Raw genomic sequence first — 22,318 nt, 5'->3', positions numbered from 1 at the left:
TTCAACTCCCAAAATTCCTCAACCTCTTTCCATAAACTATGAGGTCTAGACACCAAAGGGGAAAAAATAAATTCCAAAAATGTGTACGTATAGAAATCCATAATCCATCTAATGACTGAAAGCAAAATCACATGACCTTTGGCCGGTCCACATTTGTATTTTTCAGTTTCCTAATTGGCAAAATAACATTTATTAAAGGACCACATAAAACAAGTGAAAATGGCACCCGGAGCCCCCCGCCCCCCAAAAAAGATGGTTGTGAAGCCATATGGTTAGAGTCACTGCTTACTTCCAATTGAAAATGGTGGGTCAAATTATCTCTTTTAAGGTCTAGTTGGTTTAAAAGCCAGCTGGATGACTTTGGGCCAATCTCACCAAGAGACGGTGAGTTCTAATTCTGCCTTGTGCATGAAGGCTGACTGAGTGACTTTGGCCAATCACTAGGAGACAGTGAGTTCTAGTTCCAACTTAGGAATGAAAGCCAGCGGGATGATTTTGGGCCAATCACCAGGAGACCGTGAATTCTACTCCCGCCTCTGCCTTGGGCACGAAAGCTGAATGAGTGACTTTGGCCAATCACTAGGAGACGGAGAGTTCTAGTTCCACTTTAGGAATGAAAGCCAGCTGGGTGACTTTGGGCCAGTCACTGTCTCTCAGCCCAACAACCTACATCACAGGGTTGTTGTCCTAGGGAAAATAAGGGGAATGTTCTGTCCCTCCTCGCCTCCTTCCGAGCGATGGCTTAATTAGCCGGCATTATCAGCTCTGGCAGCAAAAGAGCGAGTGTCTGCCAAGTGTCTCTGTTATCTCCCTCGATGCCGATGAGTCACCCAGGAACAAACAGTACTTCAGCTCTTAGTTAAGCAGTTAATTTGCCTGCTACGAAGAGGCATAGCAGCTCTTGCTGCCTTTATATCCTGTGGGGTGTGGCTCCATGACTCAGCACTTCCTAGGCCTGCCCCACCCCTGCATCTTTTGTTCCCGCCTCTCCTGCCTACGAAACCTAGGGTCCAGCCAGGCCTGATTGCCATCAGCTGGGTCTGGACGCGTGGCCTGGGAGGGGGAAAGAGTCAAGGGACAGAGACCTCGTTATCTCTTCCACCTGGCCTGCCTCTGGCTCCTGGAGCTGAGCCAGGGAAGCCGGTGCTCCAGAGGTAAGTCTGACGGCCCTTCCCCCTCACTTTCCAAGTCACTTTCTGGCAGGAGGCCCAGCTCGGAGGGCGCAGACACAACAGGGAAGAAGAAATATTTGATATACATCATTCATTCTCCTTCAGTTATTTATAAAAATAATAAAAGCAGGGTATCAATAAAATAAATAAATGTTGTGGCAAACTGTCCACGTCAAATCTAAGCCCCAAATATAGCAATTGTTAATGTTCAGCTAGGATCCTTTGCTCTTCAAACATCAGAGATTGGAGCACCATTTTCCCTGAAATGGTACACAGTTTCCTTTTTGAGCAAGGGGGGTTGGACTAGAAGACCTCCAAGGTCCCTTCCAACTCTTGTTATTCTGTTAGAAAAGGAAGCCATTTTGGGTTTTTTTGTTGTTGTTTTTTCCTTGCTCTTCCCCTTCATTTCGGCAGCATACACAGCAAATAAATGCCAGGTTTATTCTCCCCCTTCCCACCCACCCCCGTGGGTGGAGGTGTGGGGGTGTTCAGACACACTGTTCACCAGAGGTCCATTTTTGGAGACTGAGTCACTGGAACCAAAACACTTGTTGATGGAGGAGGGCAAGAGGTGGAGAATATTTGATAAATGGGCTCTAAAATGGCTGACTGTGGTTTCTGTGCATTTCTTATGGGAGACGTCGGTCGAGCTGTTTCTAATCTGGACTTTCCCAAAAAAAAAAAAAAAACCACACAACCCAGAGATGTGAGCAAGACCTTCCTTCATCTGGGACAGCATCTAGCTGAGAGGTCTCCCTCCTTAATGGGGTGTCAGAGCAACATTTCTTAAGCAGACCTTTCAAAAACGTGAGAAAGGCGTTCAGAAAAAAGGGTTAAAAACCCCGTGCCTCCGCTCAACCTACTCGGAGGTTCAGAAGTTCTCAAACTTGTGGTCTGTTGGAGAACCGTGGATGGTTTGAGGGCTCCAGCCTTGCGATGCGCGGGGTTGATTATGGAAAACTCGCCGCTCTGTGGTCTTGCTTCATTTCTTCTAAATTGAAATACTTCAGTGGATCCGGTTCCAGATTCTCAACCTAGGATGACAAAGCTGTGGTTTTTAATGAGACACTGGCCCGTTTAGACCAATGTTTCTCAACTTTGGGCAAGTTTTAAGTTTACGTGGACTTCAATTCCCAGAATTCCCCAGCTAGCAAGTTTCGAATCACGACCACCTTAAGACAACAACCATTGACTGCTTTGCGAGTAGCATATGATATTCTGCAGAAGATTGCCACTAGCCACGGAGGTTTTATTTACTGGGCTTCCTAACCACTAGTCCCTGATGGTCCTGTCTTGTTTCTTGAGCCTGTCTCTTGTTCTCGGAATAATTTTAAGAAGAGATTGGACAACCGTTTGTCTGCAATGGACCGTGATAGCGATCCTATGACATGCGTGCCAGAGGTGGCACATGGAGCCATATGAGTGGGCACCTGAGCATTGTCATAGCTTATCTCCAGTGCACATGTGCACTTCCAGGCCCACCGGAAGTCTGGAAACAGGCCTCCGGGTGGTTGGGGAAGACCATTTTCGCCCACCCCAGGCTCCAAGAAAGCCTCTAGAGCAGCGGTTCTCAACCTGTGGGTCGGGACCCTGTTGGGGGGTCGAATGACGATTTGCCAGGGGTCGCCTAAGACCATCGGAAATATGGGAAGTATACTTGCGAGTCGAAGAATCGCGCTCCAATGGTTGACTCCACAAGCCAGCTGCAGGCTCTTCAAATCGCTAGCCGAATTCGGCTTCAGGCGCAATCAATTAAAAAAGAGAGAAATCTTTGCTCTGATGTCTCCCTCTCAAGCCAGCTGCAATCACTCCCAATCGCTAGCCTAATCTGGCTTCAGGCGCGATAAACTTAATAGGGGAGGAGTTTCCGCTTTTATACCTCTGTCCTCAAGGCAATCGCAAGCAGTTCAGATCGCTAGCCAATACGGCTTCAGGTGCGATAAATTCAAAACAAAAATAATTTTACAGTTGGGGGTCACCACATCGTGGGGAATTGTATTAAAGGGGTCGCCACATCATGGGAAATTGTATTAAAGGGGTCGCTTTAAAGGTTTAAAGGCACTATAAAGGTTGAGAACCACTGCTCTAGAGTCTGGGGAGGGCGAAAAACAGGCCTACCGGGCCCACCGGGCCATCACGGGCCAAAAGTGGTGGGAGCATGTGGGCGTCACGCATGCAGTACGGGGGGCGGGGCGCATTGAATTATGGGTGTGGGCACGTGTGTGCGTGACCTCCCCACAACCCCCCCTGCTTTTGGCACTTAACCATCACTGGCATAGGATTTCCTGCTTGAGCAAGGGGGTTGGACTAGAAGACCTCTAAAGTCCCTTCCAACTCTTATTATTCTGTCATTCTGTCAGGTAATTCTCGACTTACGCTCATTCACTTAGTGACCGTTTGAAGCAGAGGTGTGGGTTTCAGCAGGTGCTGACCATTTCTGGAGAACCGGAAGCGGAAATTTTGAGTAGTTCGGAGAACTGGTAGTAAAAATTCTGACTGGCCCCCCATCTATTCTCTGCCTCCCAAGTCCCAGCTGATCAGGAGGGAATGGGGATTTTGCAGTAACCTTCCCCTGGGGTGGGGTGGGAATTGAGATATTACAGTATCCTTCCCCTGCCACGCCCACCAAGCCACATCCACAGAACCAGTAGTTAAAAAAAGGGTGAAACCCACTACTGGTTTGAACTGACCAAAAAAAGGGGGGGTTTGACCATTTTTCACACTTATGGCATACCCATGGTCATGTGATCAAAATCTGGACACTTTGGCAATTGATTCATATTTATGACAGTTGCAGTGTCCTGGGGTCATGCGATCCTCTTGCGACCTTCTGACAGGCAAAGTCAATGGGGAAGCTCAATTCACTTAACAACCGAGTGACTAACTTAACACCTGCAGCGATTCATTTAACAACGGTGGCAAGGAAGGTCATAAAATGGGGCAAAACTCAAAACTGAACAACTGTCTCGCTTAGCAACGGAAAATTGGGGCTCATTTGCTGTCGTAAGTCAAGGACTGCCGGCATTTATGAAAGCTGTTCCTGGAACGTTGTATGCGGAAACGTATTCTAATCCTGCTTCTCTTCCTCCTCCCAGATTCCCAATCCTCTCTTCGATTTGGCCGGGATAACATGTGGACATTTCCTGGTTCCCTTCTGGACGTTCTTTGGAGCCACCTTGATTGGAAAAGCAATCATCAAAATGCATATCCAGGTAATTTACTTACCAAGATCGAGGCTTTCTACCTGCTTGTCAAGGTGAATCGAAACGATGTCTTCACACATCCACCCCTCTTGTCTAGGGAGATTCGCAATCATCCAGGTCACGCTTGTCCCAAAAGTAGCTTTTTCAAAAGGCAACTGGATTTCCTTGGTTGTTGTTTTTTTTTAGAATATAATTTTCGTTTTCTTTTCACTTCTCCAAAAAACCTTCTTCTTCTTTCTTCTAAAGGGCCAGTCACTTACCCTCAGCCCTGGGGAGCAGGCAATGGCCAACCAGTTTGGAAAAACCTTGCCAAGAAAACAGCAGGGAATTATCTAAGCCAGGGGTGTCAAACTCAATTTCATTGAGGGCCGCATCAGGGTTGTGTCTGACCTGGGGGGGGGGGACACCGGGGGTGGGGGTGGGCAGCTCAATGTCAGTCGTGTTTGGGACACCTGTGGTGGCCAAGTGCTAAGGCAGGACTGTCGTGTCCCACTCCTCCGCTGACGGCCGGGTCAGGGAAATCCGAATCAGGCGTGCCTCTGCAGCTCTGCCAAAGTCCTAGCAAAGTTCTCAAGGCGGGCAGGAGACCAGAAAGTGACTTCAGCAAGATAAGGTAGACTTTGCCTGACTCAGAGAATGCCAGAAAGCAGATCCTTTATATAGGCCATGGGGTGTGGCTCCATGACTCAGCACTTATCCAGGCCTGCCCCTCCCTTCCTTCTGTTGCCGCCACCTATCAATTCTCCTGAAGCGAGGGTCACTCCAGTCTGCAGCTGTTGGTTCACATGCTGTGGGGGAGGGGGAGGGGTCTAGTTGCTCCGTTTGCCTGGGCATGGAGCCAGGGCTGGGGGCTGGGGGCGCTTCTTCTTCCTCGGCCTGTCTGGGCATGGAGCCAGGGCTGGGGCCGGGAGGCATGTTAGGGCATTCCTCAGCGTTCGGAAGCAGATAAGACGGGCCCGGCTGCGGGGAAAGCGGACAAGGCACAACAAGGACTTCCCTTGGTCCCTCCCTCACTCTCATTATATCCTCCCTTCCCTTCTTTTTTCTTCCCTCTTCATTCTCCTTTCTTCTTCCTTCCCCTCTTTCCTTATTTTTCCTTCCTTGCTCTCTTCCCTTCTTCTTCTTTGTCTTTCCCTTTCTCCTCTCCCGTCCCTTCTTGCATGCTCAAATGCAAAAGGGGGAAACATTTCTCCTTTTGGTTTGTTTTTTGTTTGTCTTGCGGAGGTGCTCCGTTTTTGCAGGCACCGCCGACCAGTCTTTTGCTGTTTCCAGGGCGGCCCCGCAGGCCAGATCTAAGCAACCCTGTGGGCCGCATTCGGCCCCCGGGCCTTGAGTTTGACACCCCTGATCTAGGCAGTCACCAGGGGGTCAGAGAGGAAGAAGCGTCTTGGATGAGAAACGAAACATATTCAAGGTCATATTAGGACCGGGCTATTTACGAGACCGCCTACTGCCACCGATAGCCTCCCAACGAGCTCCGGGCGCCATCAGCCAAACAGTGCCGGCTGGTGACCCCCAGGGGGAGAGCCTTCTCTGTGGCAGCACCGACCCTATGGAATGATTAACCTCCAGGGTTACGCCAACTTCCCGACCTCCGGACCTTCAAGCGGGAACTGAAGACTCTGCTATTCAATCGGGCGGGACTAGCCTAAATATTATTTTAATTTTGATATTTTAGTTTAACTTAGTTTTAATTGATTTTAAATTGTATTAATCTATTTATGATTTTATAGTTTAGGGTTTTATATCGGTCGTTTGACCGTTTTTAGTTTTAAATTGGCCGGTTAAATATTTCATTTTAAATGTATTTTAAATTTATTGTGTACCTATGTGTACACCGCCCTGAGTCCTTCGGGAGAAGGGCGGTCTAGAAATCTAATAAATAAATAAATAAATAAATAAAGGTAAAAACTGTAAGTAAGTCCAATTGCTGTTTGAAAAAAGCGCCTTTCAGGCATCCACTCTCTTGTTTCCCAGGAATTGTTGCTTCTTAGCAGGCTTCAAGGCAGCCATAAGCCCATCTAACACCGATTGCTTCCTTCCTTGGCGAATATATTAACACCAAACATCAACTGGAACAGGGGTCTCCAGCCTTGGCAACTTTAAGCCTGGAGGAATTCTGGGAGTTGAAGTCCTCCAGGCTTAAAGATGCCAAGGTTGGAGACCCCTGAACTGGTAATATGTCTGTGTTATCATAGCAAGGTTTCCGCCCTCCTGAGTGACCTTCATAGCTAAATGCAGGTAGTCCTCAACTTATATCCATAATTGATCCTGGAATTATGGTCGTACGTCATGCCGTTGTTACGCAGGTCACCACATGACCATGCCCGATTTTATTACCTTTTTTATGACAGTTGTTAAGTGAATGTCTAGTCTGATGAAAAGAAGGATTACGGGAGACATGATAGCAATGTTCCGATATCTCAGAGGCTGCCACAAAGAAGAGGGAGTCAAACTATTCTCCAAAGCACCTGAGGGTAGAACAAGAAGCAATGGGTGGAAACTAATCAAGGAGAGAAGCAACCTGGAACTAAGGAGAAATTTCCTGACAGTTAGAACAATTAATCAGTGGAACAACGTGCCTACAGAATTTGTAAATGCTCCAGCACTGGAAGTTTTTAAGAAAATGTTGGATAACCATTTGTCTGAAATGGTGTAGGGTTTCCTGCCTGGGCAGGGGGTTGGACTAGAAGACCTCCAAGGTGCCTTCTAACTCTGTTATTCTGAATCACCATGATCATTAAGCACACCCCATGGTCATTAAGCAAATCACTTGTCTTCAGTGGGCATACTCGTATCTTCCACCATCAGATTTTTTTAAAAAAAATTATCCTGGGTTCTTTCCCCAAACTTGGAAATCTCGTTTCTTCAAATTCAGGCTGGAGCCTTTCCATTTCTGCAAAAGCCTCTCAGATACGCATAGCTGGCGATTATATTGGCGTATTACCTCTTACTCATCCCTTCTGCAGACTAAACATAGCCAGCTCCTTCGCAGGGAAACAGGCCCATCCGTTCTGTATACATTACCTGAGGAACATTTCTGGATTTAGGCAAACTAACTTCGGAGGCGGGGAGGGGGGATAGACCGACGATAAAGACATCTCAGGCATTCATTGTCCAAACTTTGGTGGCTGGAAGAATTTGTTTAACCGGCAAGCGGTTGCAGGAAGGTGAAGGGGAAAAAAGGGGGGGGCTGTAAAAAAAAAAGAAAAGAAATGTTTATTTTTAGATTCTGTACACATGGCTCATCGCAGCTTTAATCTCGGAAGAGGCATTTAGCCTGCCTTCTTTTGCTATGACTTGTAAAATCAGGGGGTAGCCAACTAGGCCAACTTTATGACCTATAGCCGTGATGGTGAACCTATGGCATGCGTGTCTAAAGTGGCACACGGAGCTACGTCGCCCGGCATGTGCAGCCTTGCCTGTTTATCTTCTGGGTTTCTGGTGTGCATGTGCGCGCGATGCTCAGCTGTCCTTTGCGCACACGGCAGTGCTGAAAACCGGTGCGCGCATGCGTGCCGTCCAGCTGATTGTCAAATGCGCATGCGCGCCAGAACCCGGAAGTTCAGCTTTTCCTGAGCGCGACCCCTTTGTGCGCGTAGCAGTGCCGAAAACCAGCCTGCGCATGCACACCGGCCGGCTGATCGTCAGGGATGCGTGCACGCTAGATCCCGGAAGTTCAGTTTTTCCGGAGTGCGGCCGCGACAAGCGTGCGCGTATCAGTGCTGAAAAGGTTCGACATCACTAACCTATGGATTTCAATTCCCAGAATTCCTGAGCCAGTATAGAAGGTTGCAGAAGGGGGAGTCAGTTGGCAAGCGTCTGAATTTTGATCACATGACCGTGGGGGAATGCCACGACGGTCATAAGTGTGAAAAACATATCAATTTTTTCAGTGCCATTGTGACTTTGGTTACCAAATGAACTCTTGTATGTCTAGGACGGCTTGTATTTTACCATGTTGGGGCGGGACACAATGTTTTTTCAGGAAATGAGTTCCCCATTCACTCTGGACTTGATTTTGGGGGGGGGGCGCTCTAAAAAGCCAAGTGATCAGGGGTGAAATCGAGCAGGTTCTGAGAGGTTCTGGAGAACCGGTCGCGGAAATTTTGAGCAGTTCAGAGAACTGGCAAATGCCACCTCTGGCTGGCTCCACAGTGGGGTGGGAATGGAGATTTTGCAGTGTTCTTCCCCTGCCACACCCACCAAACCACGCCCACAGAACCGATAGTAAAAAAAAAATGGATTTCACCACTGCAAGTGATTGTGACATAAAATAGGAGATTTCTTTTATATATATATATATATTGTTATTTTTTAACAAAAAAAGAACAAACAAAAAACAACGACAACACATAACACACATTGACATAAAACCGATATTCCTTCTTTACACCAGCTTCGTTTCCTTATTCTTCTCGTATTTACATCTTTATTTCCCCCTCTTGTTTCATTTAATCGTACTTTTCTTTTTCGTCCCGTTCTCCCTTGTTTCTATATATCTTCTATCCTATGAAATAGGAGATTTCATAGTAGCTGCTTTTCCGTTTGGCACAAGGAGTGAGGAGTTTGGCACAAGGAGATTCAAAAATTTTGATTTTTGAATCTCCTACAGCTGGCTAAGATCCCCTGCTGTGTTAGCAAACACGCACACGCTTGCGAAGATACAGAGTGTGAACGTTTGGGATGGATGCCGTACCACAATGTACTCGAAAAAAAGAGACACGCAGTTCCAGATTGGCTGAAAAAATGGGAAACGAAGCCTTGGAATTATAGGACAGAATACACGATTTAACCAATGTTGAGTCGTCTGGGAACATTCCCTCCACTGTACCGCAAGTGGTATACATCACAATCAATGACAGTTTTAAACAACAACAACTCTAGAACAGCTTGTCTTCCAAGAGTTATCTCAACAAAGCTGAACATTTTTGTCCGCTTATCCACGGGGAATGCTATATATACTTCACCCTTTCCCCAACCCGGAGCCCTGCAGATATATCAGACTGCGATTTTGAGAATTCCCCAAAATTGGCAAACCGTTACGGGAAGTTAAAGCCCAGAAGGAAACCAGGTTGGAGACCCCTGGTATTGGAGGAGTGTTATTTCAATTTTTACAATGCAAGTAGTCCTCAATTTGTAACAGTTCATTTAGCGACCATTCAAAGTTACGACGAGATTGGTCAAAGTCACTTACGGCCGTTTTTCACGCTTACGACCGTTGCAGCATTCCCATGGTGACGTGATCAAAATTCGGATGCTTGGAACCTGACTCATATTTATGACGGTTGGAATGTCCCAGGGGTCATGTGTTCACCTTTGGCGACCTTCTAACAAGCAAAGACAATGCGGAAGCCAGATTCGCTTAACAGCCATGTCCCTAATTTAACATCTGCAGTGATTCACTTAACAACTGTGACAAGAAAGGTCATAAAATGGGGCAAAACTCACTTAACAAATGTCTCACTTAGAAACAGAGATTTGGGGCTCAGTTGCAGTCGTAAGTCAAGGACTACCTGTGTTTCAATTTGCTATGTAGGGATTTTCTTGTAACATAGAGCTTAGCTTAATTTAGAGATAGTTTGGTCTAGTGGTTAAGGTAAGTAGGCTGTGAGTTTTATTTATTATTTTATTTATTTATTTAATTTTTATACCGCCCTTCTCCCGAAGGACTCAGGGCGGTGTACAGGCAAAAATAAAACAATACAATATACAGATTAAAATACCATTTAAAAAACTTATTTAAATTAGCCTGAGATTAAAAATTTTCATACTAAAAAAACCCCATTTCCTGCCTTAGCCGTGAAAGCCAGTTGGATAAGTTTGGGCCAAATACCAAGAGACTGTGAGTTCTAGTTCTTCTTTAGGCATGGAAGTCGGCTAAGTGACTTTGGGTCAGCCACCAGGAGACAGTGAGTTCTAGTTCTGCCTTAGGCATGAAAACTGGCTGGGCATCTTTGGGCCAATCACCAGGAGACTGTGAGTTCTAGTTTTGCTTTAGGCATGGAAGCTGGCTGAGTGACTTTGGGTCAGTCACCAGGAGACTGTGAGTTCTAGTTTTGCTTTAGGCATGAAAACTGGCTGGGCGTCTTTGGGCCAATCACCAGGAGACTGTGAGTTCTAGTTTTGCTTTAGGCGTGGAAGCTGGCTGAGTGACTTTGGGTCAGTCACCAGGAGACAGTGAGTTCTAGTTCTTGCCTTAGGCATGAAAACTGGCTGGATGAGTTTGGGTCAGTCACCAGGAGACAGTGAGTTCTAGCCCTTTCATGAGTTACAGTCATGAAAGCTGATTCACTTTCAGCCCAACCCACCTCCCAGGCTTGTCGTGGTGGAGAAAACAGGAGGAGGCAGGTTTGTTCGACATGTTCACTGCTGGCTGCTATGGGGTTACCACTGGCGTCACGTGATACTCATTTCCAATGTTCTTTGACAGTTTCCCAGTCAGTCTCATAATCTCTTGATCTTTTGGCACCCAGTGGCAGCCACTTACCTGCCAGGGGAGGGAGGGAGGGAGGGAAGGAAAGAAGGAAGGAAGGAAGGAAGATTTCTGATGCTTCCTTCCAGATTCTCACAAGGAAACAATGGGGAAGCCAGCAGGAAATCGAAAGTCGTGCCTACCCTTGGTCATTCTTTGTTTCTCTGTTTAAATAAGGAAATATTTCTGAAACAATAACCCAATGGAGTACGTGTTGTCTAGACCAGGGGTCTCCAACCTTGGCAATTTTATGACTTGTGGACTTCAACTCCCAGAATTCCTCAGCCAGCTTTGCTCTGGGAGTTGAAGTCCAAAAGTCTTAAAGTTGCCAAGGTTGGAGACCCCTGGTCTAGAAAACTTCTATTTCTGTAGATTGTGAAGCCATAGTTTTAGATTCCACTCACAGAAGAGTTGGAAAGAACATCAGCTGGCCAGTAGGACCAGCTGCTGTTCGACCTGTGAAGGACCATCCAAAGTTCAAGGCGTTGTTGAAGCAGAATCCACGGCCTTCCTTGGCTTCCTTTCTCCACCCAAAGAATAGAGTAACCATGATTAACACTTAGAAAAAGGATGTGACCAAAAGAGAGAGCGGGAGGGAGACATTTGAAGAATGGTGGTGTCATTATGTGAACTTGGGAAAGGAACATCATCAGCCCAAGAGCAATCAAAGAATTGAACAGGCATCTTGCGTTGTTTCCTTTTCCCCTTTGAGCATTTGTCTGACTGTTGTGTGTCTTTTGTTGTTGTTCCTCCAGAAACTCTTTGTGATCATCACCTTCAGCAGACACATAGTGGAACAGATGGTCTCCTTAATTGGGTGAGTACAACAGATCTAATGTCACTCACTGATGGTTGCAAACAGCTATAACTTTATTGCTGTGTTCTTCAGTTAACCGTAACAGAGTTGGAAGGGACCTTGGAGGTCATCTAGTCCAACCCCCTGCTCATGCAGGAGACCTATACTAGGGATTCGAACCGCCAAACTGCCAGCCTTTTTGATCAACAAGCTCAGTGTCTTAGCCACTGAGCCGCCTAGTCAGGCTTCAACCTGGGCAACTTTAAGATGGATGGACTTCCAACTCCCAGAATTCCCCAGCCAGCATTTTTAAAAACATTTCACAATCTCTTTTCAAATGGCACACTTGCCAGCTGTGATGACCAAGCTATGGGATATGGATTTGGGACATTAGTACAGGAGCTCAAGCGGCTTTGTATTTTTATTGTGCCTCAGTGCTGTTTTAGTTGGTCTTTTATTTGAATGAAGTTATATCTTTTTTTTAAAAAAAAATGTGTTCACTGCCCAGAGTGTTGTGGATGAATGGACGACCTTATAAGATGGAGGGAGGGAGGGAGAGAGAGAGATCAGATGGATGAGTGAACGGACGGATGGATGGGCAGAGAAGGATGGATGGAGAAAGAACTCGGATGGATGGATGGATGTAGAGCTAGGATAGGTAGATAGGCAGGCAGGCTGGCAGAATGGATGGATGGATAAAGAGATGGATGGATGGAGATAGAGAAAGGGAGATCAAATGGATGACTGGATGGGTGGATGGACAGAGAAGGATGGATGGAGAAAGAGCTCGAATGGATGGATAGATGGATGGATGGATGGATGGATGGATGGATGGATGGATGGATGGATGATGGATGTAGAGCTAGGATAGGTAGATAGGAACGTAGCCTGGCAGACTGGATGGATGGAGAAAGGGATGGATTGATGGCTCAATGGATGGATGGAGATAGAGAAAGAGAGATTAGATGGATGACTAGATGGGCAGATGGACAAAGAATGATGGATGGAGATAGAGCTAAATTGGATGGATGGACTGGTAGACACACAGACAGACAGATAGATAAAACAAGCTTGAGCTCGAAAGCTCTACAGTATCCCACATTCCATTTTTGCACCCCAGATCCTCCCCCCAATTGCTGAAAATTACAAAACTTCTCAGAAAACTAAGCCCCAACTTAGATTAAGCTTTTTTTTAAAAAAAATCTTGAACCTTGCCCCTGAATTTGAAAATTGGGGGTGTGGGGGAGGATGTTCTGCAAGGGAATCCGAAACTCCTCGCTCTGTTGGTGCAGGCCCTTGCTTTTCCTGAATTCAGTCCACAATTATTATTTTTTAAAGAGGTGTAAAGCGTAGTTCTTGGCCGTTGGAAGGCGGCTTCACCACGATTAGGGGGTCAGTGTTAAAAAAAAAAAAAATCGCAGGGAGACTTCACAGCAGCAAAGTCAGTCCAAGGGCCCTCGCTGCTAATTTCAGCGGGATTTCCTGTTTTCCAATAAGTCGCTTCAAGGCGGCTACCCCTTGAACTCTGCGAGAATTGGCTCAGCCGCGTGGTTTGGAGGCTTCAGTGAATCGATGATTGAATACCGGTTAAGCAGGATCATATGGCTGAAACATAGGGGGAAAAAAGAGGGGGGCGTTAAATGCGACTTTTTTATATGGAATATTATGGGTAATGTCAGAAGAACTCTGCTCAGGGAAAGGGCTTTGCATATCCATCTGTGCTAGGAAGTGATTCAGGCTTGAATTTATTGCTCTTTTCGGGCAGGAAATGGAGCAAAGCTGTAGATAACACCAATGCAATTATTGTTGTTAAAACCTCTCTCAGCTGTCCTGTTGTTAAATGAAACAATGGCATCAGTTTTAAAATGTATACGTCTATAAATGTTTTTGACCCGGGAGCAAAACTGGGTGGGCTCTTAAATTAAACCATAAAGTACTTCTGAACGAATAATAACATGACACCCTGTCTGAAACGTGTGGTGTTTTTTTAAAAAAAAAAACAAAACATAATGGGAATTATCCTTAGAGTCTTTGTTGTTTTCTGGCACAATTATCTTGGACCTTCTTCTTTAGAGTTTAGAGGAAGGTTGAAAGCCAATGATTTACATTGATATATTGATCATCGATTGTGTTGTAAATGTTGTACCTTGATAAACGTATCTTTTCTTTTATGTACACTGAGAGCATATGCACCAAGACAAATTCCTTGTGTGTCCAATCACACTTGGCCAATAAAAAATTTCTATTCTATTCTATTCTATTCTATTCTATTCTATTCTATTCTATTCTATTCTGAATGGATCTTTTCTTTTATGTACACTGAGAGCATATGCACCAAAGACAAATTCCTTGAGTGTCCAATCACACTTGGCCAATAAAAAAAATTCTATTCTATTCTATTCTATTCTATTCTATTCTATTCTATTCTATGTCCATTAACTGTTTGCCTTGATTATTTGCCCGCGTGTGTTTGTGGGTGTGGGTGTGTGGTTGGTGTGTTAGGGAAGAGGCTAGTTTGTGTCGTCGTCAAATCCACATGTGGTTACCTTAAGGTTGCATGCCCACAGTCCTTGACTTACAACATCAGTGGAGCCCAGCATTTCCGTTGCCAAACAAGGCAGTGGATAAGTGAGGTCTGCCCCCATTTTACGACTTTTTTGGGGAGCCACCAGTTGTTAAGCGAATTGCTGTGCTTGTTAAGTGAATCGTGTGGTTGTTCAGTGAACCTGGCTTTCCCCCCATTGACTTTGCCTGTCGGAAGCCAGCTCGGAAGGTCACACACAGTGATCACACGACCCCGGGACGAAGTAACCGTCATAAGTATTGTACATGCCAGTTGCCAAGCTTCTGAATTTTGATCACGTGACCATGGGGGATGCTGCGATGGTCGTAAGTGTGAAAACTGGCCGTAAGTCACTTTTTTCAGGGCCGTTGTAGCTTTGAACAGTCACTAAACGAATGGCTGTAGATAGAGGATTATCTGTATTTTGAGCCAGATTGTCGTGTCCCACTCCTCCGCTGACGGCCGGGTCAGGGAAATCCGAATCAGGCTTGCCTCTGCAGCTCTGCCCAAAGTCCTAGCAAAGTCCTCAGAGCAGGCAGGAGACCAGTAAGTGACTTCAGCAAGATAAGTTCGACTTTTGCCTGACTCAGAGACTGCCAGAAAGCAGATCCTTTATATAGGCCATGGGGTGTGGCTCCATGACTCAGCAGTCATTAAGGCCTGCCCCTCCCTTCCTTCTGTTGCCTCCGCCTATCCAATCTTCTGATGCGAGGGTCACTCCAATCAGCTGTTGGTAATAAACCCTCCTCAGGCTCACATGCTGTGGAGGAGGGGGAGGGGTCTAGCTGCTCCGTTTGCCTGGGCATGGAGTCAGGGCTGGGGCAGGGAAGTGCTCCTTCTTCTGCAGTTTGTGTGGGCATGGAGCCAGGACTTGGGCCGGGAGGCATACATTCCTCAGTGTTCGGGAGCAGGTAAGAAGGCCCCGGCTGCTCTGAGGGCGGGCAAGACACAACACAGATACCTTTAGCCTGGGAGTCTTTTTCCTTCCTCTTGCCTATCTGTTTTATCCTCTGGGCCCCCCAGGTGTCTCCTACTCCACCATCCAGTAGAAGACAAAAAAAGTCCTTTCTCCTTCTAGTCATACTTGGCATTTATGTATTTATTTATTAAATTTGTATGGTGGTGCCCATCCTGCCATCATGCAACTCAAGGCAGTTTATAAGATAAAAATGACAACATAACACATTAAAAAGATAGATGGATGGATGGATGGATGGATGGATGGATGGATGGATGGATGGATGGATGGATGGATATAGGGATAGGATAGGATAGAATAGAATAGAATAGAATAGAATAGAATAGAATAGAATAGAATAGAATAGAATAGAATAGAATAGAATAGAATAGAATAGAATAGAAAAACAGAGTTGGAAGGGACCTTGGAGATCTTCTAGTCCAACCCCCTGCTTAGGCAGGAAACCCTACACCACTTCAGACAAATGGTTATCCAACACCTTCTTAAAAACTTCCAGTGTTGTAGCACCCACAACTTCTGGAGGGAAGTTGTTCCACTGATTAATTGTTCTGTCAGGAAATTTCCCCTTAGGTCTAAGTTGCTTCTCTCCTTGATTAGTTTCCACCCATTGCTTCTTGTCCTGCCTTCAGGTGCTTTGGAGAATAGCTTGACTCCCTCTTCTTTGGGGCAACCCCTGTGGTATTGGAACATGGCTAACATACCTCCCCTAGTCCTTATTTTCATCAAATTAGACCTACCCAGTTCCTGCAACTGTTCTTCATATGTTTTAGCCTCCAGTCCCCTAATCATCTTTGTTGCTCTTCTCTGCACTCTTTCTAGAGTCTCCACCTTTTTTACATCGTGGCGACCAAAATTGATTGCAATATTCCAAGTGTGGCCTTACCAAGATATATTTAAGTAAGTTATACATAAATGATAAATACTGCATCCAGTTTTGGTCACCACATCACCAAAAAAAAGATGTTGAAACTTTGAAAAAAGTGCAAAGAAGAACAACTAAGATGATTAAGGGCCCGGAATCAAAAACATATGAAGGATAGGATTTGGGTATGGCCAGTTTAGAGAAAAGAAAGATGGGTGAGGGCATGATAGTGGTATTCCAGTATCTCAGGGGCTGCCACAAAGAAGAGTGGATCAACTTATTTTCCAAAGCAGCAGAAGGCAAGACAAGAAGCAACGGATGGAAACTCATCAAGCAGAGAAGCAACCTGGAATGAAGGAGAAACTTCCAAACAGTGAGAACAATTAACCAGTGGAACAGCTTGCCACCAGAAGTTGTGGGTGCTTCATCACTGGAAGTTTTTAAGAAGAGACAGGACAGCCATTTGTCTGGAATGGTAGGGTGTCCTGCTTGAACAGGTGGCTGGACTAGAAGACCTCCAAGGTCCCTTCCAGCTCTATTCTGTTTAATTGATATTAACATTCAAATTCCTAAGGAAGGAACCAGTATAAAATGGGACGGAATCTTCTCTATGGCTGTCTCTCGCTGTATCTGTATCTGTATCATGTATAATGTTGTACCTTGATGAACGTATCTTTTCTTTTATGTACACTGAGAGCATCTGCACCAAGACAAATTCCTTGTGTGTCCAATCACACTTGGCCAATAAAAAAAAAAAAATTCTATTCTATTCTATTCTATCTCTAGCTCTCTCTTTACGTCTGTCTTCTCACTGCAATTCCACAGAGCTTAACTCAATTTCTCTTTGCTCCAGGAGACTAACCTAAATTCCCACACTGGACTTTTTGATGGTTGGTAGTTCCTTGACTTATAGGGCAAGCAACTTCTAATATAAAAAGAGAGCACAGCAAATCCCTTCCTTCCGGCACCGATGACATTACATAGTTGGGTCGTGAAAGGTTCTGCAAGAAAAGTCTGCAAGACTTTTAGCTATACAATTTGGGATGAATATCCTTTGAATGGTGTGGGATAGGAATGGATTTCCAGATTGCAGACTACAGGAACCAGGAGCACTACTCAGGGGACCCCCCTCCCCCCCCCCCGAGGACACAGATAAACCTCCAACTGCTTCAAGGACCCTCTAAAAGGATGCAAATGACCAGCTGTCGGCAAGGAGTATAAATCCTTCCATTCCCCACTATCCTGTCAGAATTGAGGAAGCTTCTTGGAGGAGAAGCGAAATGTCTTCAAAGAAAAAACAGACAGTCCAATTGCCTCTTGAAAAAAGCACCTTTGGGACCACCATGCCCTGGATGACTGAGAATTTCTATAGACTTTTAGCTATACAATTTGGAATGAACCCCCTTTGAATGTATGGAAGTAGGAATGTATTTCCAGAGGAAAAATTGCAGACTGCAGGAACCAAGAGGGTCGTGGTAGCTCAGGCTGTAAGAAGCCTGTTATTAAAACACAGCTGCCTGCAATTACTGCAGGTTCTAGTCCCACCAGGCCCAAGGTTGACTCAGCCTTCCATCCTTTATAAGGTAGATAAAATGAGGACCCAGATTGTTGGGGGGGGCAATAAGTTGACTTTGTAAATATACAAATAGAATGAGACTATTGCCTTATACACTGTAAGCCGCCCTGAGTCTTCAGAGAAGGGCGGGATATAAATGTAAATAATAAAAAATTTAAAAAAAGAGCGCCATTCAGGTTATCCCAAGGACACAGATAAACCTCCAAGTGCTGCAACCCTTTAAAACCAGGATGGCGAACCTATGGCATGCAGGTGACACGCAGCGCCTTCTCTATGGGCATGCGAGCCATCGCCCCACTTCAGCTTCGCTGCGCATGCGCGCACTCCTCCCACCAGCCAGCTGGTCATCAGCTCTCTGCCATGCAGGGGGAGGGGCATGTGCCTGGGCGCCATGCGTGGGGGGGCAAGGCACATTCGAGGGCCACGTGCGTGGGGGATGTGGCACGTGCAAGGACATACGTGCATGCACAGGTGGGCGGGGCACATGCAGGGCCCACACACATTGCATTTGGGAGGTTCGGGGAGGTGTGCGGGCATTCACGCGCTAATGTGCACGCTTTGGGCATTCAATCCGGAAAAGGTTAGCCATCACTGCTCTAAAAGGATATAAATGACCAGCTCTCTGCAAGGAATATAAATCCTTCCATTCCCCACCATCCAGTCAGAGCTGAAGAAGCTTCTTCGGATGAGAAGCGAAACGTCTTTAAGAGAAAAAAAAAACAAGAAAATCCAGTTGCCTCCTGAAAAAGCACCTTTGGGACAACCATGGATGACTGAGAATCTCTGCAGACGTCTGCAAGAAAACCACCAAGCTCGGACAGCACCAAGAAGGCTACACTTCCCTAATGTCAAAAAAAAACCCCAAAAAACCTCACCACACACACAAAACCACACACATACACACCATTCTTGCTTGCTTTCCTACCTGAGTTGTTGGGAGTTTCCAAGCCAACTTTAGAACTTAGCCCACCAACTTAACTGCAGTATTCTCAATGGTGGTGGTGTGTGTTTTTTTTCCCTCCACTTCTTCTTGTTTTTGTTCAACGCATAGCCTGATGGAATTAATATCCATGATTTATACTCTTGGTATTTTCTAAGGCGGGAAATTTGTCTGAAGGATTCTTTGGGGATTTGAAATGTCTGGAAGTCATTGCTCTTGAAGTATGTAAACGTGACATGGGAAGACGCTTTCTCCAAAAGAGCTGAGGTATCTAAATAACATTCTTGAAAGATGCAGTGCTGGAATAAATCTGCGGCTTGCTTATTTCTTTTTCTTTTCTTTTCTTTTCTTTCTCCCCGCTCCCACTTAAATCATCTCCGGAACTTTGGAATTAAACTTTTTGTTGTTGTTTCTTCCTCTTGCCAAATTAAATCAGCTCTTATTGATTAGATCTCAGTGCCAATGGCTCTTGGGCTGCTGCTCCCGTTGCAACATCAAATATTCTGCTGAGCGCGAGAGATTTTTCAAGCACGCAGATCTGGGGATGGAAAGTCGAGTAGCATTTTCTTGCACAATTACTCATCGGCATTTGAACCGGCCGTTAAGCATCTTTGCAAGAGGGAAAAAAAGGAAAGAGTCTGCCAGATTCAGAAGTTTGTCAAACTCTTGATGTCAGACTTCAAAAATGTTCTCGGGAGGGAAGATTCTTGGAAATATCCTCCTGTCTTTTGACTTTTAAAAATCAGAATTTCCTTTCTCTCTCCCCTGCCCCCCTCCAATCTCTTAACACTATTTCATCCATTTCTCTCTGGAGCAGCCCACAAAAAAAAAAAACACTACTAGAATCGCAGGACTTCCATCAGAATCAAAATGGCTTAAAACATAAACATTTTTCAGCGGAAACCCTAATGTTACTGTCGAAATGCCATTAATTTCAGTTAATTTAAATAAAGGTAGGCTGAGCAGAATAGAACAGAATAGAATTTTTTTATTGGCCAAGTGTGATTGGACACACAAGGAATTTGTCTTGGTGCATATGCTCTCAGTGTACATAAAAGAAAAGATACGTTCATCAAGGTACAACATTTACAACACAATTGATGGTCAATATATCAATATAAATCATAAGGATTGCCAGCAACAAGTTATAGTCATACAGTCATAAGTGGAAAGAGATTGGTGATGGGAACGATGAGAAGATTAATAGTAGTGTAGACTTAGTGAATAGTTTGACAGTGTTGATGGAATTATTTGTTTAGCAGAGTGATGGCCTTCGGGAAAAAACTGTTCTTGTGTCTAGTTGTTCTGGTGTGCAGTGCTCTATAGCGTCGTTTTGAGGGTAGGAGTTGAAACAGTTTATGTCCAGGATGCGAGGGATCTGCAAATATTTTCACGGCCCTCTTCTTGATTCGTGCAGTATACAGGTCCTCAATGGAAGGCAGGTTGGTAGCAATTATTTTTTCTGCAGTTCTAATTATCCTCTGAAGTCTGTGTTTTTCTTGTTGGGTTGCAGAACCGAACCAGACAGTTATAGAGGTGCAAATGACAGACTCAATAATTCCTCTGTAGAATTGGATCAGCAGCTCCTTGGGCAGTTTGAGCTTACTGAGTTGGCGCAGAAAGAACATTCTTTGTTGTCCTTTTTTAATGATGTTTTTGATATTAGCTGTCCATTTGAGATCTTGCGATATGATAGAACCTAGAAATTTGAAGGTTTCTACTGTTGATACTGTGTTGTCAAGTATTGTGAGAGGTGGAAGTATGGAAGGGTTTCTCCTAAAGTCTACCACCATTTCTACGGTTTTGAGTGTGTTCAGTTCCAGATTGTTTTGGTTGCACCACAAGGCTAGTCGTTCGACCTCTCGTCTATATGCGGATTCGTCATTGTCTCGAATGAGACCAATCACTGTTGTGTCATCTGCGAACTTCAGTAACTTAACAGATGGATCATTGGAGATGCAGTCATTAGTATACAGAGAGAAGAGAAGTGGGGAGAGCACACAGCCTAGAATAGAATAGAATAGAATAGAATAGAATAGAATAGAATAGAATAGAATAGAATAGAACAGAACAGAACAGAACAGAACAGAACAGAACAGAACAAAATAGAGTTTTTTATTGGCCAAGTGTGATTGGACACACAAGGAATTTGTCTTTGGTGCATATGCTCTCAGTGTACGTAAAAAGACGAGATGCATTCGTCAAGAATCATAAGGTACAACACTTAATGATAGTCATATGGAACAAATAAGCAATCAAATCATACTAGGAAACAATCAGTATAAATCGTGCTATGTAAATGTGCTATGTAGAATTAAGCATTTTAAATTTTCACTCTTCTCTCACACCTGGAAAGTATCTAAATTAAAGTTTAATTTAAGAGATCCAAGTACAAAGACTGGAATTTATATATTAATTCAGTTTGTTGGTTTCTTTGTATACTACCCTTATTGTTTTTACAAATAACTTATTTTTTGCAGGATCCAATCTGGGTCATATATATTCTCCTTCATCTATAACTTATTTTTATTTTTTACAAATACATTTTACAAATAACATTACAAATTAAATCTATTTATTTAATTTATCAATTCAGGTCAAATTGTATCAAGGCTGTTAAAGTTACCACAATGGAGAAAGCATTTATTTTTTCCAGATTTTTTTTTTTATTGTAGCCTGAATAGAAAAACCTAAAATCATATTGACCCTGAGCAAAATAGTTTATTAGAAGTCACCTTCTCCTTTAATTTAAGATAGTTTAATTTATCCATTATTATAGACCTTCAGCTGGCCTGAATAAAATAATTTCCCTTACACCAAGTCTGGAACCTCAATTTTTTTAAAAAAAATCTTAAAATCAATTCACCAGCTAAATTAGAACACCTACAAAAATTACTCCTTTTGCACGACATTGCGCGAAGCAGAAGAAAATCAGAAATAATGAGCACTAACTTGCAAATATCTTCGCAAGCTGTCCGGAGTCATCAAAAGTGAGTTGGGCAGTTAGATAAATTTTCTTAAATAAATGAATACATATAGATTTAATTTAAAGTCCTGAATGTAAGATTCACACAACAGTGGAATAATTTACCTACCACAGTTGTGAATTCTCCATTCTCAAAACTCAGGTTTTTAAGAAGGGACTTTCTAACCATATCTCTGTGATGATTTCCCCATACATAGCAAGAGAATTAGACAAAGTGATACGGTGTTAGGAAATTACGGTGTCTTCCAGCTTCTCCATTTTGGTAGACCTTCTACTCCAGTCTTACAAGCTGAAGACCTGGAAAGTTCCTTTCTTCACCTGGAAAAACCCAAAAACGTGTCTAGATGTTACCGATTTTGACACAGACAGCAAGATCTTGCTCCACCTGTGTCAAATTTTTGTACAAGATGTCTTAGGAAGCAGCTGAGGGCATCCAGCTAAAAGAACAAACAGTCATTTTTGAAGTTGTATTAGGCCAAAATAGACCTTTGTTTAATTTCAGAAGGTAGATTTCTCCAGCCTCCCCTGGAGAAGCTGAGATGTGAACCACAGCCTTTGCAGGTGAAGTTATGCGCCATCTCCAAAAAAGAATGACGTTTCTGGTCCTATATATATCTGGTGTATATATATAGACACACACACACACACACACACACACACACACACACACATATACATATATATAAAACCCATGGGCCCATCTACCATTTCCTTACCTGGAAATGCTCAGCCTGGACCTTAGAGCTTCTTCTGTAATGGGAAGAGA

The 22,318-nt window shown here is 44.4% G+C and overlaps 1 protein-coding gene across 1 annotated transcript in view; it reads left to right on the top strand.

The window, feature by feature from the left end:
- The window catches only part of VMP1 (vacuole membrane protein 1), a 175,636-nt gene that overhangs the window by 129,232 nt on the left and 24,086 nt on the right, over nucleotides 1–22,318 (top strand). The window contains exons 9-10 of the mRNA XM_058164136.1: nucleotides 4,268–4,384; nucleotides 11,606–11,667. Of these exons, the coding sequence (XP_058020119.1) occupies nucleotides 4,268–4,384; nucleotides 11,606–11,667 (179 nt within the window). The remainder of the gene's footprint in view (nucleotides 1–4,267; nucleotides 4,385–11,605; nucleotides 11,668–22,318) is intronic.

The sequence above is a fragment of the Ahaetulla prasina genome, chromosome 1 (assembly GCF_028640845.1).
Source record: "Ahaetulla prasina isolate Xishuangbanna chromosome 1, ASM2864084v1, whole genome shotgun sequence".
In the NCBI taxonomy this organism is placed as follows: Eukaryota; Metazoa; Chordata; class Lepidosauria; order Squamata; family Colubridae; genus Ahaetulla; species Ahaetulla prasina.
The sequence above is the reverse complement of the archived record's forward strand: the minus strand, read 5'-3'. Positions and strand labels throughout refer to the sequence as shown.